The sequence below is a fragment of the Bufo bufo genome, chromosome 2, assembly GCF_905171765.1.
Source record: "Bufo bufo chromosome 2, aBufBuf1.1, whole genome shotgun sequence".
Taxonomy (NCBI): domain Eukaryota; kingdom Metazoa; phylum Chordata; class Amphibia; order Anura; family Bufonidae; genus Bufo; species Bufo bufo.
In genome coordinates, this window is record NC_053390.1 from 43465592 (window position 1) to 43487460 (window position 21869).

At 42.2% G+C, this 21869-nt stretch overlaps 1 protein-coding gene across 2 annotated transcripts in view; it reads left to right on the forward strand.

The window, feature by feature from the left end:
• NPR3 (natriuretic peptide receptor 3) overlaps nucleotides 1–20847 on the forward strand; it is an 86412-nt gene extending 65565 nt beyond the window's left edge. Inside the window, exons 5-8 of one of the 2 annotated variants that reach the window (XM_040421003.1) lie at nucleotides 5708–5802; nucleotides 15720–15849; nucleotides 17758–17845; nucleotides 19684–20847. In XM_040421003.1, the coding sequence (XP_040276937.1) occupies nucleotides 5708–5802; nucleotides 15720–15849; nucleotides 17758–17845; nucleotides 19684–19795 (425 nt within the window). In that variant the 3' untranslated portion in view covers nucleotides 19796–20847. The remainder of the gene's footprint in view (nucleotides 1–5707; nucleotides 5803–15719; nucleotides 15850–17757; nucleotides 17846–19683) is intronic. The other variant, XM_040421004.1, reaches the window with a different exon arrangement.
• Nucleotides 20848–21869: the final 1022 nt, after the last annotated feature.

Sequence of the window (21869 nt, forward strand, 5' to 3'; positions counted from 1 at the left end):
AAAAACTATCTAGCCGTGTGGTCTGGAAACCACCGTGGACCTTACATCCTGGTTCCCGAATGTCATCTTATCTCAAGACACAGAATCCTCTCCAAGTCTAATCATGTCCTGAATGTGCTGGATCCAGCTATCTTTCAGCCATTTATAAAGAAGTAACCAGCTCAGAGGAAAATGGTTTTGGGGAGAAGATTGCGTAGAAATATGATGGGAGTGATTTCATAGATGCAGAATAAAAGTTCATCGAGGCAGCAGAGTTCAGTGTTCATGGTGCCATGGAGCCGAGTTGCAGTGGGCCCAGGAATGTCAGGTGAACCAGTGCCCGGTTGCCCCGTAGCAGCAGGGCCCGGGCTGTCCAGGGGATAGTCTAACAATAAAGGGATGTCGAGGGTTAGGAAAACACTGTCTACTTTCTTCTAGTGTCCATGATCATGTTTACACTGCCTGGCCCTGTCAGTCAAAGTGCGAAGTGCTCGGCAGTTGGAGGTGTAACGGCAACTCAGCGATGCGGGCACATATGTACATGGTGCCTTCAGCTGGCAAGCGCACATGTAACAGGTCAGCCGGTGTCATAGGCACAAAACTGCTGACAGATGCCCTTTAAAGTCAATGGGATCTGGTAAGAATAGATCTGTCAGTTATAGCAGTCTTGCCTCCATGTGTATTTTATTTATTTTACTCACTTATATAGCGCCGACATATTTCACAATGCTCTACAGACACCATCACCTCTGTATACTGTACATGTGCACCTGTATATACCGTAATTTATAACATGGTTGTATACACTTCTATCTGGAAGCTGAATAGACAGGAATAATCACAGACAAGTGGCGATAATTGTCACAGCAGCGATGACAGCGGAGTGCCTCCAGACATAATGAGTTTTCCTAGGAGTTGGTGGGTGACAACATTTGCGTGTTTATATTCTCCGGGGGAGTCCTTATTTGACTTTCTTTTTCCTGCCAAGCAGCACAAGAGATGGCGGAAGAACTTGTTAATTATTAGATGGTCGCGGCTGTGTTTTATAGCACAATGTTTGTGTAGTCTATTTATACATACAAGCACTGTCACCACTGCATCCCAGATATAGCTGTCTATTATCTGTCTATTATCTATTATCTGTCTGTTATCTGTCTATTATCTGTCTGTTATCTGTCTGTTATCTGTCTATCTGTCTATTATCTATCTATTACCTGTCTATTATCTGTCTATTATCTGTCTGTTATCTGTCTATCTGTCTATTATCTATCTATTATCTGTCTGTTATCTGTCTGTTATCTGTCTGTTATCTGTCCATTATCTGTCTATTACCTGTCTATTATCTGTCTGTTATCTGTCTGTTATCTGTCTGTTATCTGTCTGTTATCTGTCCATTATCTGTCTATTACCTGTCTATTACCTGTCTATTATCTGTCTATTATCTGTCCATTATCTGTCCGTTATCTGTCTGTTATCTGTCTGTTATCTGTCTGTTATCTGTCTGTTATCTGTCTATTATCTGTCCATTATCTGTCCGTTATCTGTCCGTTATCTGTCTGTTATCTGTCTGTTATCTGTCTGTTATCTGTCTATTATCTGTCTGTTATCGGTCTATTATCTGTCCATTATCTGTCTGTTATCTGTCTGTTATCTGTCTATTATCTGTCTGTTATCTGTCTGTTATCTGTCTATCTATCTATTATCTGTCTGTTATCTGTCTATTATCTGTCTATTATCTGTCTATTATCTGTCTATTACCTGTCTATTACCTGTCTATTATCTGTCTATTATCTGTCTATTATCTGTCTGTTATCTGTCTATCTATCTATTATCTGTCTGTTATCTGTCTATTATCTATCTATTATCTGTCTGTTATCTGTCTATTATCTATCTATTATCTGTCTATTATCTGTCTATTACCTGTCTATTACCTGTCCATTATCTGTCTATTATCTGTCCATTATCTGTCCATTATCTGTCTGTTATCTGTCTGTTATCTGTCTGTTATCTGTCTGTTATCTGTCTATTATCTGTCCATTATCTGTCTGTTATCTGTCTGTTATCTATCTATTATCTGTCTATTATCTGTCTGTTATCTGTCTATCTATCTATTATCTGTCTGTTATCGGTCTATTATCTGTCCATTATCTGTCTGTTATCTGTCTGTTATCTATCTATTATCTGTCTATTATCTGTCTGTTATCTGTCTATCTATCTATTATCTGTCTGTTATCTGTCTATTATCTGTCTATTATCTGTCTATTATCTGTCTATTACCTGTCTATTACCTGTCTATTACCTGTCTATTATCTGTCTATTATCTGTCTATTATCTGTCTGTTATCTGTCTATCTATCTATTATCTGTCTGTTATCTGTCTATTATCTATCTATTATCTGTCTGTTATCTGTCTATTATCTATCTATTATCTGTCTATTATCTGTCTATTACCTGTCTATTACCTGTCCATTATCTGTCTATTATCTGTCCATTATCTGTCTATTATCTGTCTGTTATCTATCTATTATCTGTCCATTATCTGTCTGTTATCTGTCTGTTATCTGTCTGTTATCTGTCTATTATCTGTCTATTATCTGTCTATTATCTGTCTGTTATCTATTAATCTATTTATCTATCTATCTATCTATCATCTATCTATTATCTATCTATCTATCTATCTATCTATCTATCTATCTATCCAGGGGCAAAGCTAAAGGCTCATGGGCCCTGGTGCAAGAGTTCAGCTTGGGCCCCCCTTCCCTCAGTACTTTGTGGCAAGGGACAGGGAAACACATAGCCTTCATGCCACCTGAGGCAAAAATTGTACTTTCTATAATTCCAGTGTCCTCCTATATGGCACAAGGGTCTTTGGGGCCCCTCAGGCTCCTGGGCCCGGTAGCGACTGCTACCTCTGCACCCCCTATAGCTACGCCCCTGTATCTATCTACCTATCTATCTTATATCTATCTATCTATCTATCTCATATCTATCTATCTATCTATCTATCTATCTATCTATCTATCTATCTATTATCTATCTCTCCCATATCTATCTATCTTATATCTATCTATCTATCTATCTCATATCTATCTATCTATCTATCTATCTATCTATCTATCTATTATCTATCTATCTATCTATCTATCTCATATCTATCTATTATCTATCTATCTATCATGTCTGTCTCATATCTATCTATCTATCTATTAATCTATCTATCTATCTATCTATTATCTATCTCATATCTATCTATCTATCTCATATCTATCTATCTATCTATCTATCTCATATCTATCTATCTCATATCTATCTATCTATCTCATATCTATCTATCTATCTATCTATCTATTTATCTATCTATCTAGTGGTATAACTAGAACTGACTGGGCTCCACAGCAAATTTTTAAACAAGGCCCCCCTTGGTTCCCTTTATGCAGACCTCACACCAGACCAAAAAAATAAAAAAAATACTACTCGCCTCTCTTCTTCTCCTGCGGGCACCTTTGCTCTTCATGCCGCACTGTCTTGTCTTGGCACGCACTACAATGTAGACATGATGTCGCACAGTGTCAGGTCACAGTGCGCTCCACTACATCCCGTCCTGAAGCTGTGTGCCACCAGAAGTTAATGCAGAGCAGGTGCCTGGAGAAGAAGACGAGGGAGCGGTGAGTAAAACCAGTGCTAGGACTAGGAGCATTCTACTCACCACACCCTGGGCCCTGAAAATAAAGCGGTTTGTCCTCCTCCTGGGCCCCTTCCTGAGTTTGGGCCCCATAGCAGCCAATATCCCTGCTTCCATGGTGGCAACACCTGTCTATCTGTCTATCTATCTATCTATCTATCTACTATTTATCTTTTTTACATCACATTTTATGTGTTACAGACTGTAGGCTCAGTAAACCCACATGTTGCATTCTTTTTACAAAAACTGTAGCAAAAAAGCTGCTGTTTTACCACAATTGTTCAAAAAATATATGACCTTAAAATGAGTACACACATACAGTGTGGGAGTTTTTTGCTTCCTTTATAAATAATCAGATGTAAGAGTAAAATGAATCAAAATAGAAATATTTGCTATGAAATTCTTCTGCAGGAGGTCGGGCAGAATACTCTTTAGTCATAAAGATCCTTGCTGTCTGAAAGATCTTTAAATAATTGCAGTAGTTATTCTGAAGGAGTTTTTTTTTTTTTTTTTTAAAACATCTGTTTAAAAGTGTGATTAGGAAAAATCTCTGAGGTAAAAATCCAATATTGCAAGTTAAGTGCGTGTTTTCTTAAATTATAGATCCATTTGAAATTCTGGATTTTTTCCTTTTAAAGAATAATATTTTTATCCAGACAAGTAGGGGATTTTCTTAGGCTCCCCAGGGTTCATTAAAATCAATCATGTTGAGCTGGAGATTTGAGTACTTCACCATAAGCATGTTAAAAGTTAGGAAAATACGTACTTTTATTCAGAAAATAAAAAAAAGTTTTGTAATGAGCATGATCATCGTTTCAATGTAAATAGAAAAATATTCAGAAAAAGTTTTGTGGTACACAATTTTATAATACTCATAACTTAGAGATATGAAGTTTCGTCCTGTATTATACTCCAGAGCTGCACTCTTCTGCTGGTGCAGTCACTGTGTACATACATTACATTACTTATCCTGTACTGATCCTGAGTTACATCCTGTATTATACTCCAGAGCTGCACTTACTATTCTGCTGGTGGAGTCACTGTGTACATACATTACATTACTTATCCTGTACTGATCCTGAGTTACATCCTGTATTATACTACAGAGCTGCACTCACTATTCTGCTGGTGGAGTCACTGTGTACATACATCACATTACTTATCCTGTACTGATCCTGGGTTACATCCTGTATTATACTCCAGAGCTGCACTCACTATTCTGCTGGTGGAGTCACTGTGTAGATACATTACTTATCCTGTACCGATCCTGAGTTACATCCTGTATTATACTCCAGAGCTGCACTCACTATTCTGCTGGTGGAGTCACTGTGTACATACATTACATAACTTATCCTGTACTGATTCTGAGTTACATCCTGTATTATACTCCAGAGCTGCACTCACTATTCTGCTGGTGGAGTCACTGTGTCCATACATTACATTACTTCTCCTGTACTGATCCTGAGTTACATCCTGTATTATCCTCCAGAGCTGCACTCACTATTCTGCTGGTGGAGTCACTGTATAATTACATTACTTATCCTGTACTGATCCTGAGTTACATCCTGTATTATCCTCCAGAGCTGCACTCACTATTCTGCTGGTGGAGTCACTGTATAATTACATTACTTATCCTGTACTGATCCTGAGTTACATCCTGTATTATCCTCCAGAGCTGCACTCGCTATTCTGCTGGTGGAGTCACTGTATAATTACATTACTTATCCTACCATCCCAGGAGAGCACGTTAACAAGACTTCATAGCTGAGAATTCAGCTGCTTACAGTTTTTACACAGATTTTTTTATGCCTATTAATCTTTAATAAATGTTGTGAATGCCGACCGGTCTCAGATATTTAGGAATGCAGACATTATGGTAAAGCTTCAGTGCCATTTGAAAAAACCAACAGAAGTACTGGAGGTTGATGAGACTTCTCATTGCATGGGTTGGTCAAGAATTCTTCAGACTCCCTTTGTTATGTTTGACTTGGACTGGTGAGGCGAGAGAAGTAACTCCTTCCCTAATTCTCGGAATACCATTCTGCAGGTATCGCTGGGCAAGTGTCCATCGACGCCAATGGTGACCGGTACGGGGACTTCTCGGTGATTGGCATGACTGACCTTGAAGCAGGCACTCAAGAGGTAAGATACGATCTTCTCTGGTGACATCACATCATCCAGAGGTTGTTTTCTTGGATCCTAACTATTCCTCTGGTTGACCTCTAAGTTCTGGACTGGAGACCGAGCAGTGTATATACACCAGCATACTTGCATTGTTCCGAGCGCCATCTGTGTGTTTGCCAGGATTTTAGCTTATTTTACTGAGATTAAAGCAGCTCCTTTATACTTGTTGTACAAAAATGTAATGATGTAAGCTGTTTATGTACAATGTGGGATCCGCATGAAATTCCTCTGTAGCCTGGTCATTTTCTTCTCAGATTTAGTCCAGATAGCTGCATAGATAGGAAAGAGCAACTGCAGCCTGATTGTTAGATTAGATACATGTACAGGTCCCTTCAGCTAGATATGGGGTTTTTTTGCTTATTTTTATAGATTTCAGCTTATACTGTGGAGGGAAAGTCCCAAAATATATATTTTCTCCATATGTGTCCTTGGCCAGAACCAAATTTTACAGTTCTGGCTGTATTCCCACACCTCCTAAAAAATACACTTAAAAACCCCAAAGGCGCATCACCAAAGAGCTCTTTTGGGACCCAGTGTTTCCTGCAGTGCAAACCCTCCTTAATTACACGTTGCACGCTTGTAGAAGAAATGTTGTTAAAGGGGTTATCCGATTTCTGAAACATCCCCCCGTGTGCCGGGCCCCTCACAGGTAATATACTTACCCCGCTCCTGGTCCCCACACCGCCGCTGCTGCTTGTCCCTGAACACCGATGAAAACATCCGGTGTCAGGGGGAGGAGCAGCCAATGGGAGACAAGGACGAGCCTCCCTATCATCGCGGGTGATTGGGCTGGCGTTAGGCGGGGGAAATAGGGCAAAAGGGGCCCCCCACTGTCAGCTCTGTGTTTCCCCTGTGCCCCCTCCTGTGTGGACCCTGTGCCCCCTCCTGTGTGCTCCCTGTGCCCCCCCCTGTGTGCTCCCTGTGCCCCCCCCGTGTGCTCCCTCCTGTGCACTCCCTGTGCCCCCTCTTGTGCGCTCCCTGTGCCCCCTGTGTGCTCCCTCCTGTGTGCTCCCTGTGCCCCCACCCTGGGTGCTCCCTCCTGTGCACACTGTGTGAGCTCCTGGTGCATGCTGTGTGAGCTCCCTATGCTCCCTGTGCCCGCTGTGTGTGCTTTCTGTGCCTCCCCCCCCATGTGACCCCACTGTGTGCGCTCCCTGTGCCCCCCCGGGTGCTCCCTGTGCCCCCACCCTGGGTGCTCCCTCCTGTGCACACTGTGTGAGCTCCTGGTGCATGCTGTGTGAGCTCCCTATGCTCCCTGTGCCCGCTGTGTGTGCTTTCTGTGCCTCCCCCCCCCCCCCCCCCCTGTGTGACCCCACTGTATGAGCTCCCTGTGCCTCTGTGTGAGCTCCTTGTGTCCTGTGGGCTCCGTGTGACTCCAGGGCACAACCAAACGACATGCTCGTGTGGTCCTTGTGAAGTGGCCGTGCTGCTTTCAATTACCACATGGCTGTCTGAGCCATAGAGGGCTCTAGTTAAACTAATGAGGACAACATTGTTTAGGTGGTCTGCATTGTTAATGGGGGGGGGGGGGGGGGGGGAAGATGGAGTATAGATTAAGAACCTGAGTCCAAATTAGCAGTGTCTTTTATTTTCCCCAGTACTTGGGGGGAGCAGACCAGGACTGCTAATAAAGGAATCTGTAAAGCTATGTCACACATTGTGGCCGTATCACAGCCAGATCCCCCATAACAGTGTGTCCTCCACAGATCCCCCATAACAGTGTGTCATTCACAGATCCCCTATAACAGTGTGTCCTCCACAGATCCCCCATAACAGTATGTCATTCACAGATCCCCTATAACAGTGTGTCCTCCACAGATCCCCATAACAGTGTGTCCTCTACAGATCCCCATAACAGTGTGTCCTCCACAGATCCCCAAAACAGTGTCATCCACAGTAGGGTTGTTGCAATACCAAAATTTTGATTAGATTTCGATACCATAGAAAAGTATTGCGATACTCCACTTCCACTGCCACCAATGAGGAGGGGAGGGGACCCTGTGGCCACTGCCACCAATGATTATAATACTGGGGGGGTTGGGGGACGCAGTGCACCACCAATGTTTTTAGTACTGGGGGAAGGGGGGGGGGGCGCACTGCGCCACCAATGAAGATAAGTAACCTTTTAATACAAATACAGGAGGCAGGTGCCGGCGGCAGAATCACATAGCCGGCACCCGACCTCTATGACAGGGTGCTGCGATCCGCAGCAGTTAACCCCTCAGAGTGACTCCTCCCCTGTGCTGCTGAGAACATGGAGCGCACTGAGAGCAGCACGAGCCATGTTCTCTGATACTAGGCTGTGCAGTAGCGCAGCTTAGCACCGGTAAATGTCAAATCCCGGTATCGAATCGATACCGGTACAAAAGTATTGATTATTTGATACCTGCAACAACCCTAATCCACAGGTTCTCCATAACGGTGTCATCCATAGACCCCCCATAACAGTGTCATTCACAGGTACCCCATAACAGTGTCATCCATAGACCCCCCATAACAGTGTCATCCACAGTGTCCTCCACAGGTCCCCCATAACAGTGTGTCCTCCACAGGTCCCCCATAACAGTGTGTCCTCCACAGGTCCCCCATAACAGTGTGTCCTCCACAGATACCCCATAACAGTGTGCCATCCACAGGTACTCCATAACAGTGTCATCCATATACCCCCCCATAACAGTGTCATCCACAGAACCTCCATAACAGTGTGTCATCCACAGGTCCCCCATAACAGTGTGTCATCCACAGGTGCTCCATAACAGTGTCATCCACAGGTACCCCATAACAGTGTCATCCATAGACCCCCCATACCAGTGTCATCCACAGATCCTCCATAACAGTGTGTCCTCCACAGGTCCCCCATAACAGTGTGTCCTCCACAGGTCCCCCATAACAGTGTGTCCTCCACAGGTCCCCCATAACAGTGTGTCCTCCACTGGTCCCCCATAACAGTGTGTCCTCCACTGGTCCCCCATAACAGTGTGTCCTCCACAGGTCCCCCATAACAGTGTGTCATCCACAGGTCCCCCATAACAGTGTGTCATCCACAGATACCCCATAACAGTGTGTCATCCACAGGTCCCCCATAACAGTGCCATCCACAGGTACTCCATAACAGTGTCATCCATATACCTCCCATAACAGTGTCATCCACACAACATCCATAACAGTGTGTCATCCACAGGTCCCCCATAACAGTGTGTCATCCACAGGTCCTCCATAACAGTGTCATCCACAGGTACCCCATAACAGTGTCATCCATAGACCCCCCATACCAGTGTCATCCACAGATCCTCCATAACAGTGTCATCCACAGAACCTCAATAACAGTGTGTCATCCCCAGTCCCCCATAACAGTGTGTCATCCACAGGTCCCCCATAACAGTGCCATCCACAGGTACCCCATAACAGTGTCATCCATAAACCCCCCCCCCCCATAACAATGTCATTCACAGATCCTCCATAACAGTGTGTCTTTCACAGATCCTCCATAACAGTGTGTCATTCGCACGTCCCCCATAACGGTGTGTCATTCACAGGTCCTCCATAACAGTGTGACATCCACAGGTCCCCCATAATAGTGTATCATCCACAGGTCCCCCATAACAGTGTGTCATCCACAGGTCCCCCATAATAGTGTGTCATCCACAGGTCCCCCATAACAGTGTGTCATCCACAGGTCCCCCATAACAGTGTGTCATCTACAGGTCCCCCATAACAGTGTGTCCTCCACAGGTCCCCCATAATAGTGTGCATGCGCAGCATTATCTCTATTCACTGCTATGGAATTGCCAGTGATCAGCTATTATCAGAACACTCATAGTATAATGGAGGAGAACCAATCATGCACATTGTGCTCTCCCTTCACTTCAGGGATCCGGATGGGACATCCCTTTTTTTCCAGCTTGTGGTTTTTTTAAACTGCATCATGGAAAAACAGAAGTGCCCTGGCCATTCATAATGCGGGGTCCATGTCCAGAATTCCCATTGAAAAGAAGGAAAGGAATAAAAATCCACGCCAAAAAATGCATCAAAAAGTGTTTTATAAAATTAGTCAGAAAAAAAACACATAAAAAAAACCTGATGCAGATTCTGCATTAGGTTTTTTCAAGCACAGAAAATACTCTGTGTGAACATACCCAAAGAGGCTGCAGGATCGGTAGTTTACAGTGGGAAGGCTAAAGAGAGATGATGTGGCATTCTGCACTCAGCTGCTGTGGTTGCAACCGCTGTCCGTGCCTACAAAGTCCTGTCAGACTGCTAGTCCAATATTTCAGGATTTGGGGCCCCACTTTTGGCCTCAATTTTGGCCAGGGTCACACTTTGTCTAAAACCGGCCCTGGCTGCTCCAGCGGTGGTGTGGGGACCAGGAGTGGCGCCGGGTGCGGGGTAAGTATATTACCTGTGAGGGGCCCGGACACATGGGGAGGATGTTTCAGAAATCGGATAACCCCTTTAATGTTCTGATGCTTTGTGGATCGGCCTCTTTGTGGACGCTCCTCTTCTGAAAATCTAGGGTCCATCAACATCATATACTTTACCCAGAGTCAGAGTGGCCCACCAGAGTACCCGAGGATCTTCCAGTGAGCTCAAGTTCAGACACAGTAATGGGCACTTTATAAAACAGGGCCCTTTATGAAGCTGGGCCGCTAAGGTCTAGCAAAGGGTGAACCTAGAATCATTTTCTCTGGTGGGCTCAAGAAAATTCAGTCCAAAGCTACCTCTGCTATGCATGGGACCTCACTTCTACTGTGGACGAGGTCAGCAATATTCCTCTCCAGGTCGCATGCACTGGTGTGGTGGATTTAGGAGTTTGAGCACCAGGGAGAGGAATAGTTCTGGTCCCATCCACAGCAGAAATGATGTTCCATTCACAGTCCAGATCCACCGACATCATGTCCTTTACCAGGTTTCCGGCCTCTGCTATGGACAGGACGTCACTTCTGTTGTGCAGAGAGTCAGATCCAATCCTCTCCCTGGCGCATGCACAGATGAGGTGGATTCAGCAGTTTGTACATGCGCCAGGGAATTTAATAGTTCTGGCCCCATCCACATCAGAAGTGATGTCCTGTCCATTGCATAGGCTGGAAACCCGGTAAAGGATGGGCTTTCCAGACAAGAGAAGATCCCACCAAATCAGGCAGGATCTGCCAACAAATATCTCATGCCTATGCCCTGTTATATTGTCTCTTGCTGGTTGTCCCGCTTCTGTGAGGGCACAAGGGTGAAAGAGCTCTAGGACCCCTGCTAATCCTGACAACTCCATATCTACTATTTACTTTAATAGAGAGTGACCACACATGCTTGACACTTCTTCACTGGGACCAGCTGTCTGGCTCCTCCGCCCTTAGGACCAGTTGGGATGACAGTCTTCGACTGACTTGGCTTTTCTGGTCTATCAAGAAGTTTCTATAAGAGAACTCCTTTAAATTCTTCCAGTGGTTCCGTAGACTACTTGGTGACAATGGTGGCCATTAGAGTTGAGCGAAGCTAGCTTTGGATTCTTAATCTGAAGTCGCTTCGTTCAAAACTTGAAACCAAACTTGGCTTCCGTTCTGACTAGTACCTCGGAACCGAAGCTGAGTTCCGTTTCAAGTTTTAAAGTTGTTTTCCACTTTAAAAACCAAGTACGGAAGTCACGCGCGACTTTGTGAGCCCTTACATTCGGCTCATTGGAGCCTATATATTATAATACTGTACGGAGATGGAGCTCCGTACAGAATTATTCTGAAGCATCCGAAGCTCGCTTCGCCCAACTCTAGTGGCCATGATAGAAGCATGGAGATTTGGTGCTGTCACCAAGGTTTTTCTATGAGCATATGGTTAGTTTTTTGCAGAAATATGGGATTTTTGACCTTTGAATGTGCAATATAAATCTAGACGCAAGTCCAACATACTCCATGATATTCATGGTGCTTACACTTCAAAATTATGACTTGTATTTAGAGGTATAATCTTCCCTTGGCAGCGCGATTACAAGCCTGTAATGCATGAAAATGTGATTCCTGTTTTTATGAAGGATATTACACGTTGCACATTATACTCGGTACGAGGGGCGAGCCAGCGAACTTCCTTTGACCTGTAAGAATATTCATGTCACCCTGTCCCATGCTGAAACCATAGCAGCATAATGCATATCCCTCCTTCCTCCTGACCTTAGCTGGAGAGCAACACTGAAACCAATAGGCTTGATTTACGAAGTTGCTCTTAGCCTGCACATAAAAGAAGAATTACGTATGTAAATTGGCCAGATCTGATATCAAGCGATTACTCTAGACAATACAGCGGGCTTCAGAAAAGTATACATTGAGATCTAATGCACTAAAGCCCAGAAGAAGGTGAGGTCCTTAACCCATTGTTGGATGTAGAGCAGCAATTCTGAAATTCTGTACAATGGACTACAGCCGTTCAGATGTTGTAGAACTAGATCTTCCAACAAGACCATCCCGCTACCTGACGTTTTGTAATAGGATGCTAAAAGAGAAAAGTCACTTTCAGCTTTACATGATATACAGTAGACAGAAAGAAAGGGTGCAGGAGCAGAAATCACAATTCATCTCAAATGCTGTTCTGCTGGTGGAGTAACAGTGTACATACATTATTTAACCTGTACTGATCCTGAGTTACATCCTGTATTATACTCCAGAGCTGCACTCACTATTCTACTGGTGCAGTCACTGTGTACATACATTACATTACTTATCCTGTACTGATCCTGAGTTACATCCTGTATTATACTCCAGAGCTGCACTCACTATTCTGCTGGTGGAGTCACTGTGTACATACATTACATTACTTATCCTAAATTACATCCTGTATTATACTCCAGAGCTGCACTCACTATTCTGCTGGTGGAGTCACTGTGTACATACATTACATTACTGATCCTAAATTACATCCTGTATTATACTCCAGAGCTGCACTCACTATTCTGCTGGTGGAGTCACTGTGTACATACATTACTTATCCTGTACTAATCCTGAGTTACATCATGTATTATACTCCAGAGCTGCGCTCACTATTCTGCTGGTGCAGTCAGTGTGTACATACATTACATTACTTATCCTGTACTGATCCTGAGTTACATCCTGCATTATACTCTAGAGCTGCACTCACTATTTTGCTGGTGGAGTCACTGTGTACATACATTACATTACTTATCCTGTACTGATCCTGAGTTACATCCTGTATTATACTCTAGAGCTGCACTCACTATTCTGCTGGTGGAGTCACTGTGTACATACATTACTTATCCTGTACTGATCCTGAGTTACATCCTGTATTATACTCCAGAGCTGCACTCACTATTCTGCTGGTGGAGTCACTGTGTACATACATTACATTACTTATCCTGTACTGATCCTGAGTTACATCCTGTATTATACTCCAGAGCTGCACTCACTATTCTGCTGGTGGAGTCACTGTGTACATACATTACTTATCCTGTACTGATCCTGAGTTACATCCTGTATTATACTCCAGAGCTGCACTCACTATTCTGCTGGTGCAGTCAGTGTGTACATACATTACATTACTTATCCTGTACTGATCCTGAGTTACATCCTGTATTATACTCTAGAGCTGCACTCACTATTCTGCTGCTGCAGTCACTGTGTACATACATTACATTACTGATCCTAAATTACATCCTGTATTATACTCCAGAGCTGCACTCACTATTCTGCTGGTGGAGTCACTGTGTACATACATTACATTACTGATCCTAAATTATATCCTGTATTTTACTCCAGAGCTGCACTCACTATTCTGCTGGTGGAGTCACTGTGTACATACATTACTTATCCTGTACTGATCCTGAGTTGCATCCTGTCCCTCTGTCTCATAAGAAGACACCAGTTTTATATATGGCACATGGGGGCCATGTCTTCAGATTTTGCACTGGGGCCAGGAGCTCCTATGTCTCTGATGGTTAACTGCCCAGTCGTAGCTTCTACCCATTGAATACAGACCAATCCAAAATGTTAGGAAAGCAACCAGTTTTATTGTCTTGAACTCTTTGCAGTTCTCCCTAAACCCAAGCAAATTTTGCCGTCTGCCTGTAAATGTTTTCACATAATTGACATTCTTAAGGCAAAATATGCGCCGGACAAAAATGCAAACAATCGTTGTGTTCTCTCGGTTTTTACGAAATGGAATCGAATTCTGAAATATTATCATTAAATTCTGATTACTTAAGGATCAGTCACACTTTGCTCGCACAGTACCCGTCTGTGTTAATCATGTACATGTTCCTACCACAGTCTAAACATGCTCCAACCACAATTTAGTAAAATAAGCCGCAAACAGAATTTAAAATAATAAAATTTAGTCTCGTCTTTGGCTGTTACTTTCACATATAGGAAAAATATGAGAACTATTTACTTAGATTTTTTTTTTTTTCTTTTTACACTTTTGGCTCACCTCTATCTCAATGAATGGCGTAAAGTAAGAAAACCCGGCATTTGACTTTTGCTGGTCACTCTGTGTCTAGACCCACCGGGCTGATTTTGTGTGCTATCAAGCATCAGGTCATACAGCAAAAAAAAAACTAATAGTATGCAGTCACCTAGTGGTGGTTCTGATGAGAAGTACTAAAAAATAAAAAAAATACCAATTATGCCCTGAAATTGTAACACAAGCCATCCCTGCACCTATTCCTGTCATGATGCAAGTAGTTTGGGTAAGCTAACTTCCACCCCTTTCAGGAGCTGTGACCATGTTAGGGGTCTGTCATGCAATTATGAAAATTAAGGTAGTAAATGTAATAAAAAAACTAAATAACTTAGACTTGTTCATTCCCCCATTGCTCCAGAGCCTCAACTTGGGTGGTTTCCATTGGTCTTTCTCTTGTCCTGTAGTGATGGTATTGCAGAAGAAGACAATTTGCTGATTTAAAGGGAACATCTTTAGAATTATTCTCTTATGAAGAACACCCATTCTGTCAATATGCCCTACTAGACAAGAGGGTTCGCCAGCTTGGGACTCCTGTCTATGAGCAAGAAAAGAGTACCACTCTGTAAGACTCGAGCCAATATTGGTTTACATGGACAGCCATGATGGCAACCTCTACAAGAACAAAACTGGTTCCCTTTGAATGCAATATTCAAGGTGGAAAGCCAAGATCCTGTTCTCCTGGTATTGCCTTGAACTTTCCTGTGGGAAGACCGCTAGCTGATCGAGCCTACCTTAGATCCTCAATTCTTGGCTTCGAATTCCCTGTAGTGCCTTCATGCTTTGAACATGCTTCCATCGATGTACAGATATATAGACAACTACATCATTATCATCCATCCCACACCGTCATAATTTAAGAGAGATCAGGACAATTTTAATCCCTTTCATATACTGCTTGGTGCAGTATATGCAACCAAAATAAGAACTTCACTGTAGACAGTTGGGTTGTCCACGTTATAACCTCTTTCCATATGCCTTACTAGGTTTAGAATGAGGCTTTATTAGCCTGAGCAGTCAGCCTCTACCTAGAGCTTCAGTCATTATGAAGGACCTCTAGTGTCCTTGTAGTCTAAGGATGCCCAATAAGTTCAATCTTGCAACATGCAATGCTTCATTTTGCACACACACACACACACACCCTACCAATAATTAGAGGAGTGTCCCAGCAGCCAGAAGTTGCATAATTAGCAACAAGGGGATGTGGATAATGACGTGGGATGTCCAAACTGGACAATCCCTTTAAATTCGAAGGTTGAATCACCATGTTTTAATTGACAACTTTTGGCTCTCTAATGTTCCTGGTCTTCAATGGTGTCCGCATTCAATGTCTGTCATACAGTGTGAATTCTGTTCTATGGGAATTCCTAGATTGTCAGAATATTATCAAAAAGTTTATCATGTATTCCTCTATTCTTATTCAATAGGTTATCGGAGATTTTTTTGGCATTCAAGGAACTTTTGAACTTCGACCAAATCTGAAGACTATATGGGGAACTGGAAGGATAAGACTTGCGGAGATGAAAGTGTTTGAAACCATAACTCCGTGCAAAACATGTAAGTAATTCGGTTCATTGAATCTTTCTGTACTGTGGAGACCAGACATGCACAGATCTATGTATAATAGTATATACTGTATGAGTGAATGTCTTATAAAACATCCACGCATGGAAGGGTCAAGATTTATGAAGGGTTGTTCCTTGGTTGTGAGCAGGGACTAGCAATGGCAAGTCACCAGAGGTTGTCTCAGGTCTCTTAATAACTAACACTGTGATTTTGGATGTCCTAAATTGAGTCTATAGGGTTGTGCACATACACAGAGGATCTCATTGTGATAAAAAAAAAAAAAAAAATATTTGGCCAGGTCAGGGCTCGAACATGTTTATTAAGTGGACTTATCCCACCTGACCCCTATTGCAACCACATACAGGAAAGGTGGCCTTGCATGAGAGTGGTCGTCTACTCTGAGGTCTATGGGACTTCATTGCACAGTATAGGAAAGATGCCCAGTAGAAAATGAATCTGATATCACATAAATGTGTAACATGTGGAGGTCCTACTGCTGGAACCCCATCCTCCATTCTTGAGAATCACCATGGCCACACACTAATGAAAATGTGGGACCAGGCTACCCCATTCTCATGATCCATATAGCATGGATCAAATAGAAATGTTTTGCATGGAAAATCCCTTTATTAGCTGGTTTCTCTTCTTTCAAGTTCCAAAATTCAGTTCTGATATTTTGGGTGACCTTGACAATTAATATGGTGCCAAGGAACGCCCCCAAGCCTCAATTATATGCAAGTGGGTCCCAGATATGTTCTACAAGCCCGGAAAAATGAAGGTCGCGATGAATGCTTCATCTTCATACAATCTTAGATTTGAAGTGTACCTCTAGTTATAAAACAAATTGGCATAAGTGAATAAAGCATGTAGTATATCATATTAAAGATGGCTCTACCACTGTTTAGTGTGAGGAAATAAATTACTTACCAGCTGACAGCAGCCTCCTCATCCCCACCTTCCTCTCTCCGTAGACTTTTGTGTGTGAGGCTGGAGATAGAGAAGGAAGCTACAAGAGATAAGAAGCTGAGTGGGGAGAGAAAGAGGGAAAGCATACTAAGAAGCCCAGAAGGAAGCATAATTCTTTAATAAGATATATTACAAAGTTTCTTATATTCACCTATATTCACCTCATAACTGGTATAAACTGGTTTATAACTGGTGGTACACTTTAGTAAGACTCTTCTAAGGAGAGGAACCTTAGACCACAAGGCTGTAGAAAAGGGATGAGATGGTGACCTGGCAATTTTTTCCTTTTTTAAATACACCATGAACTAGTTCAAATCCATTAAGATCTGCTAATACTCCCATCTGTCAAAGGCACAAATTGTACTGTCTCTTTACAATGCTTTTTTTGGCATGGGAACTTGTTCCGTGCAAAATAGGATGCAGGAAATTTCACACCCATTGTCCACCGCTCCAAAGTCAATTACCTTTAATTAAAAACTTCACAGCTATTTGCAGAACGGAAGAATAATCGGCACCTGTTATTGCCATAACTTCCTCAATCGATGGGCCTGGCAAAGTGTCTGACTGCTACCGCCTGGGTTTTCATAAAATGTTCCCAGATGCTGGAGATTAATTGAAGTTTCATAAAAGTCACATATTTCTCCTTGCATTTCTATATTTTTTCATGCATACTGAATTTTTTATCCAAAACCCCTCCATAGACACAGAGTTAATGTTAAACGTTTTGGCAACCTGCCGCACCCACTGGGGGGAGCATAGGAGTTCAACAGGAGTGCTCTTCTGTCCAGCTTCTGGGCGGGAAACCTATATGGCCAACGTTACAGTGTCATTCAGCATTTCTGGCCTCCTGAGCAGGAGAACGAGGACAGATTTTGCCATTCTGGATTCCTTTCTGGCAGCTCTAATGGTGTGTGTCTGATTTGTTTCCTCAAGCAGGTGGCTTAGGAGAATCTGCAGTAACCGGAATTGTGGTTGGCGCCTTCCTAGGCACGGGGCTCTTAATGGCCTTCTACTTTTTCAGGTAACTTTAAATACTGATACAACTAAAATGGACACTGAATATTATGTACAGATGTAGAAGAGCGGTCTGGCACCATACATATCACAATATGGATTTACATAGCCTATTAGAATATCACAATTCCCAGCCGCAAGTACCCATATGATGACATCAGTGTTCAGAATGTCGCTTGGGCCTAGTGAGAGTGTTACTTTCATTAGGTTGACGCTGGCCTGTAATATACATTATCATTAAGGACGTTTCAGTAATTATAATTGAAAAGTCCTACAACGTTCTAATAGGCTGTTTCAATTCTTCATTATCTTCAGTGTATCTGCTTCCCATCAGTGAATGAGAGTGAGAAGCAATGAATGCTAAAATGGGAGGAGGGGGAGATGCGGCAGTATCTGTCTTTCAGTGTTTGTGCTGTGAGAGGGGAGAAGGAAGGAGGGGGCAACATTGTTAGATTCTCCCAACATTCAAATTCCGGTTTGTGGGATGTTTGTATTGTTGTCTTGTATTGATTTCCTAAACATGACCACTAAACCATCCAGTTTTGGGGGGGACATATACATTAGCTTTGTCCCCTTGGTGTCCATTTCACAAGATTATCTCTTGAAAAATGGGACAGTCTGTAGGTATGCACAAAAAATCCAGCCATGGAGGTCTGGCAAAACATGAGCTTTATTAGGCAATGTTAAATTCTTTGCAAATACATTTTGTCTAAAATTATTGGTGCCTGCCCGCCAACGACAAGGCTCTCTCTTTAGGACAGGAACCTAACACTAAATACTATACTACATCCGCTGGTGCCATACTGGCCTCCATTAAATTTAGGGAATGCTTGTTCCACATGCATGCTGAGCCCACACTGTATTATATCTCTTTTGGTGCCACAATGACCTCCATGAAATTCAGGGAATACAGGTTCCACATGTTAACATAGGGGGTCATAAACTATCAGAAATATGCCTATATTAGGCATATTTCTGGCACAGGTTGTGGCGCAAATTTTTTTTGCTCCGGAATTCGTGACTTTTCCCCGCTCACGCCAGGTCTAAAAAAGTGGGCGCGGCGAGGAAGGGGACGGGCCGGTAGGCCCATCTCATTCATCATTTTCTATGTCTGTTTTAGGCGTACAAAATGGTCTAAATGTAAGACAGCGAGGAAGCTCACGTAGAATTAGACCAGGGCTGGAGAAGCCAAAGTGATGTAGAGGCCGGCGCCTCTTCATCACTTAGGCGGATCTACCGCCAGCTATAGGGGTTATAAGACTGGCGTTTTAGACCAGCGTTTGATAAATAAGCCCCACGCTTTGTGGGCTGAGCTAGCCCTTAGTCAAAGTTGTTTGTAGAGCATGCAGTTTGACTTCTGTAAGAAAGCTCCTGTTTTACCGGCCCTTCACAGAGCTGGATTCTCATTGTCTGAATCTACAAATGGCTCCAACATACTGGAGCAACGCGTTTTGATCCGGAGGGTTTAGCATAGGAGGACCCCTGCTATCTACCACCTGGATGTTTACTTTGGAGGTATGCCTAAATGCTCAGAGGCAGGAGTGGAAGCAGCAAGCTCAGAGGGCACAGCGTGATCTCATGCCTAAATAAGCCTGTCTACTCAGCATGCTGTATATTTATAGAAAACAACAGAGGGAAGCACCGATCCTCCTGTGGGTGTGGCCTAATTCACAGCATCTAGTGTGAGAGAGCAGAGCTGCAGTGTAAAGAATGGGGAATACACTGTGCAGCAATATACTGATGAGAGAGGAGAGGACAAAATTGAATTTTTTTTTCTTTTTAATTTTAATTCTGTCTTTTTTTCTACAGCTTACTTAAAAAATAAAATTGATTTCTCAATTGCAGGAAGAAATACAGAATAACTATCGAAAGACGAAACCACCACGATGACTGTAACATCGGAAAGCACAGACAGCTGAGGGAGGATTCCATACGATCTAACTTCTCTGCGGCTTAGGGAAAATAGTTTTGTATGAAGATGCAACCAAAGACATCGCAGTACGCGAGAAGGAGCTCTTGTAGAAGAGGAGTAGAGTCCTGTTAGTTTTTTTTTTTTTTCCTTCAAAAACTCAGGAAAGATTTAGAAATCGTATGATGCCACATGGCCTTTCATCTGGGACAATTTCATGATTTACAAATTTGGACACTATCTGCTGGATCATGACAAACGGTAGATTTATTTTTATTGACGTAAGAATTTAAAAAAAAAATTGAGCAGCAAAAGAAATATTGGCCAATAACTGTAAGGTGATACTGAATTTTTTTTAATTTTTTTTTTATTGTATTCATTTGCCTTGACCTGCAAATAGCAGATATTATTCTCCAAGGGGTCACCAGGCTTTTGCTTAATTTTTTTTTTTCAAAAACATTTTTTTCTGAGGTACATTAAAGAACTCGTTTTGACTCGAGAGTCAGACGTACACAGTGAAGCATTGATGCTTAAATTCGGCCCATCTTGTTAAATTTTTCTGGTTTGCTCAGTCCCTACACAGATATTTGAGATGACGTCGAAGCGTAACTGAAAGGTCAACCTTGTGTGAGCACAGGCCACGATTGTAATCCTGTGGATGTTTAAATGCTTTACCGTAGAGTATATTCAGGATAACTTAGCTGGACGGCTAATTCAGGTTTTATATTGTATAGATTTTATTTAATGATGAACACTATCGTTGCAGGTGATACCAATGGCTCCTACTAGCTCTCAAAAAAAAAAAAAAAAAGCAAAAAGTTGGGACTCAATGATATGTTGATTGAAATGGTATAAACTCAATTTGATTTCATTTTCATATACTTTACAAGCTACGCATGACAACACTATATGTAAAAAATTCTCTAAGTAAAATTGGAGATTTGGACCAAAACATTCATTGAATTCGTATTCAATAAATGTTTTCGTCGAAATCTCCTATTCGTAATTAATTATTAAAAATTACTCCTCCTATTAAGGACTCATGCACACGAACGTATTTTCCTCCGTTTCCGTTCTGTTTTTTTACAGGTCCGTATGCGGAACTATTCATTTCAATGGGGCTTGAAAAAAAACGGAAATGTCCACATGTCCGTTTCGCCCCAAAAAATTAAAAATAGAACGTCTTATTCTTGTGTGTTTTGCGGACAAGGATAGGCATTGTTACAATGGATCTGCAAAAAAAAAAAATGGATGTGACACGGATGTAATCCGTTTTTTTTTTTTGCGGATCCGTATTTTGCAGATCGGTAAATGCATACGGTCGTGTGCATGAGGAGCCCTAAAGGGGTTATCCACCTTGGACAACCCCTACTTGTGAGAAGCGACCCCTTACAATTAAATGATCACAAAGTGTCCTCCTGCTGGGACTCCAGCAATCAACTACTGTTTGTGAGAAATCTGGTAGCAAGTGTAGATTTTTTATGAAGCACCCCCACAGGAGAAATGAAGTATTACACATTCACATCAAAAGGTTCTCTGTGTAATACAGGACAGGTCCTCCAGAGAGAGAGGTGCTCTTTGTAACTGACCTCCAATCTGAACAAAAGATGAAGATCCTGAACAGAGGAACCCCCTTTATTAACTCAGATGTCCTAATTGGGTTCTAAATTGGACACCCTTTAAAAGTCCACATGCAACAAAATATTAGAGCAAATGTAGTATCACATGGCGGCCATTCAGATGAATGACCTTTCTTGTAAAAGATGGACAGTAGAGCCTGTCAGAGTGGGAGCTTAAACCACTAAATCAATGGTAGTTTTAAATTGTCTTAAAATCCTGTTTCTCTGAATTGAAATATTCCTTTTTTTTGTGTTTTTAGAATTTTTTTTATTGAAAATATACTAAACTGAAATGTAAAGAAATTCACAGAAACGAGGGTCAAAAAATAAAATTAATGTCACAATTATTATTGTTATTATTAATAATATCAATTGACATTTTTTTGCATTAATACATGTTTTTGAACATCAATATAATTTAGGAAAAAATATTTAACTTAATTTTTTTTAATTAGGAGGTCCCGAAGATTACAGCTAATTACCAAGCTGTATCTGTACTTACC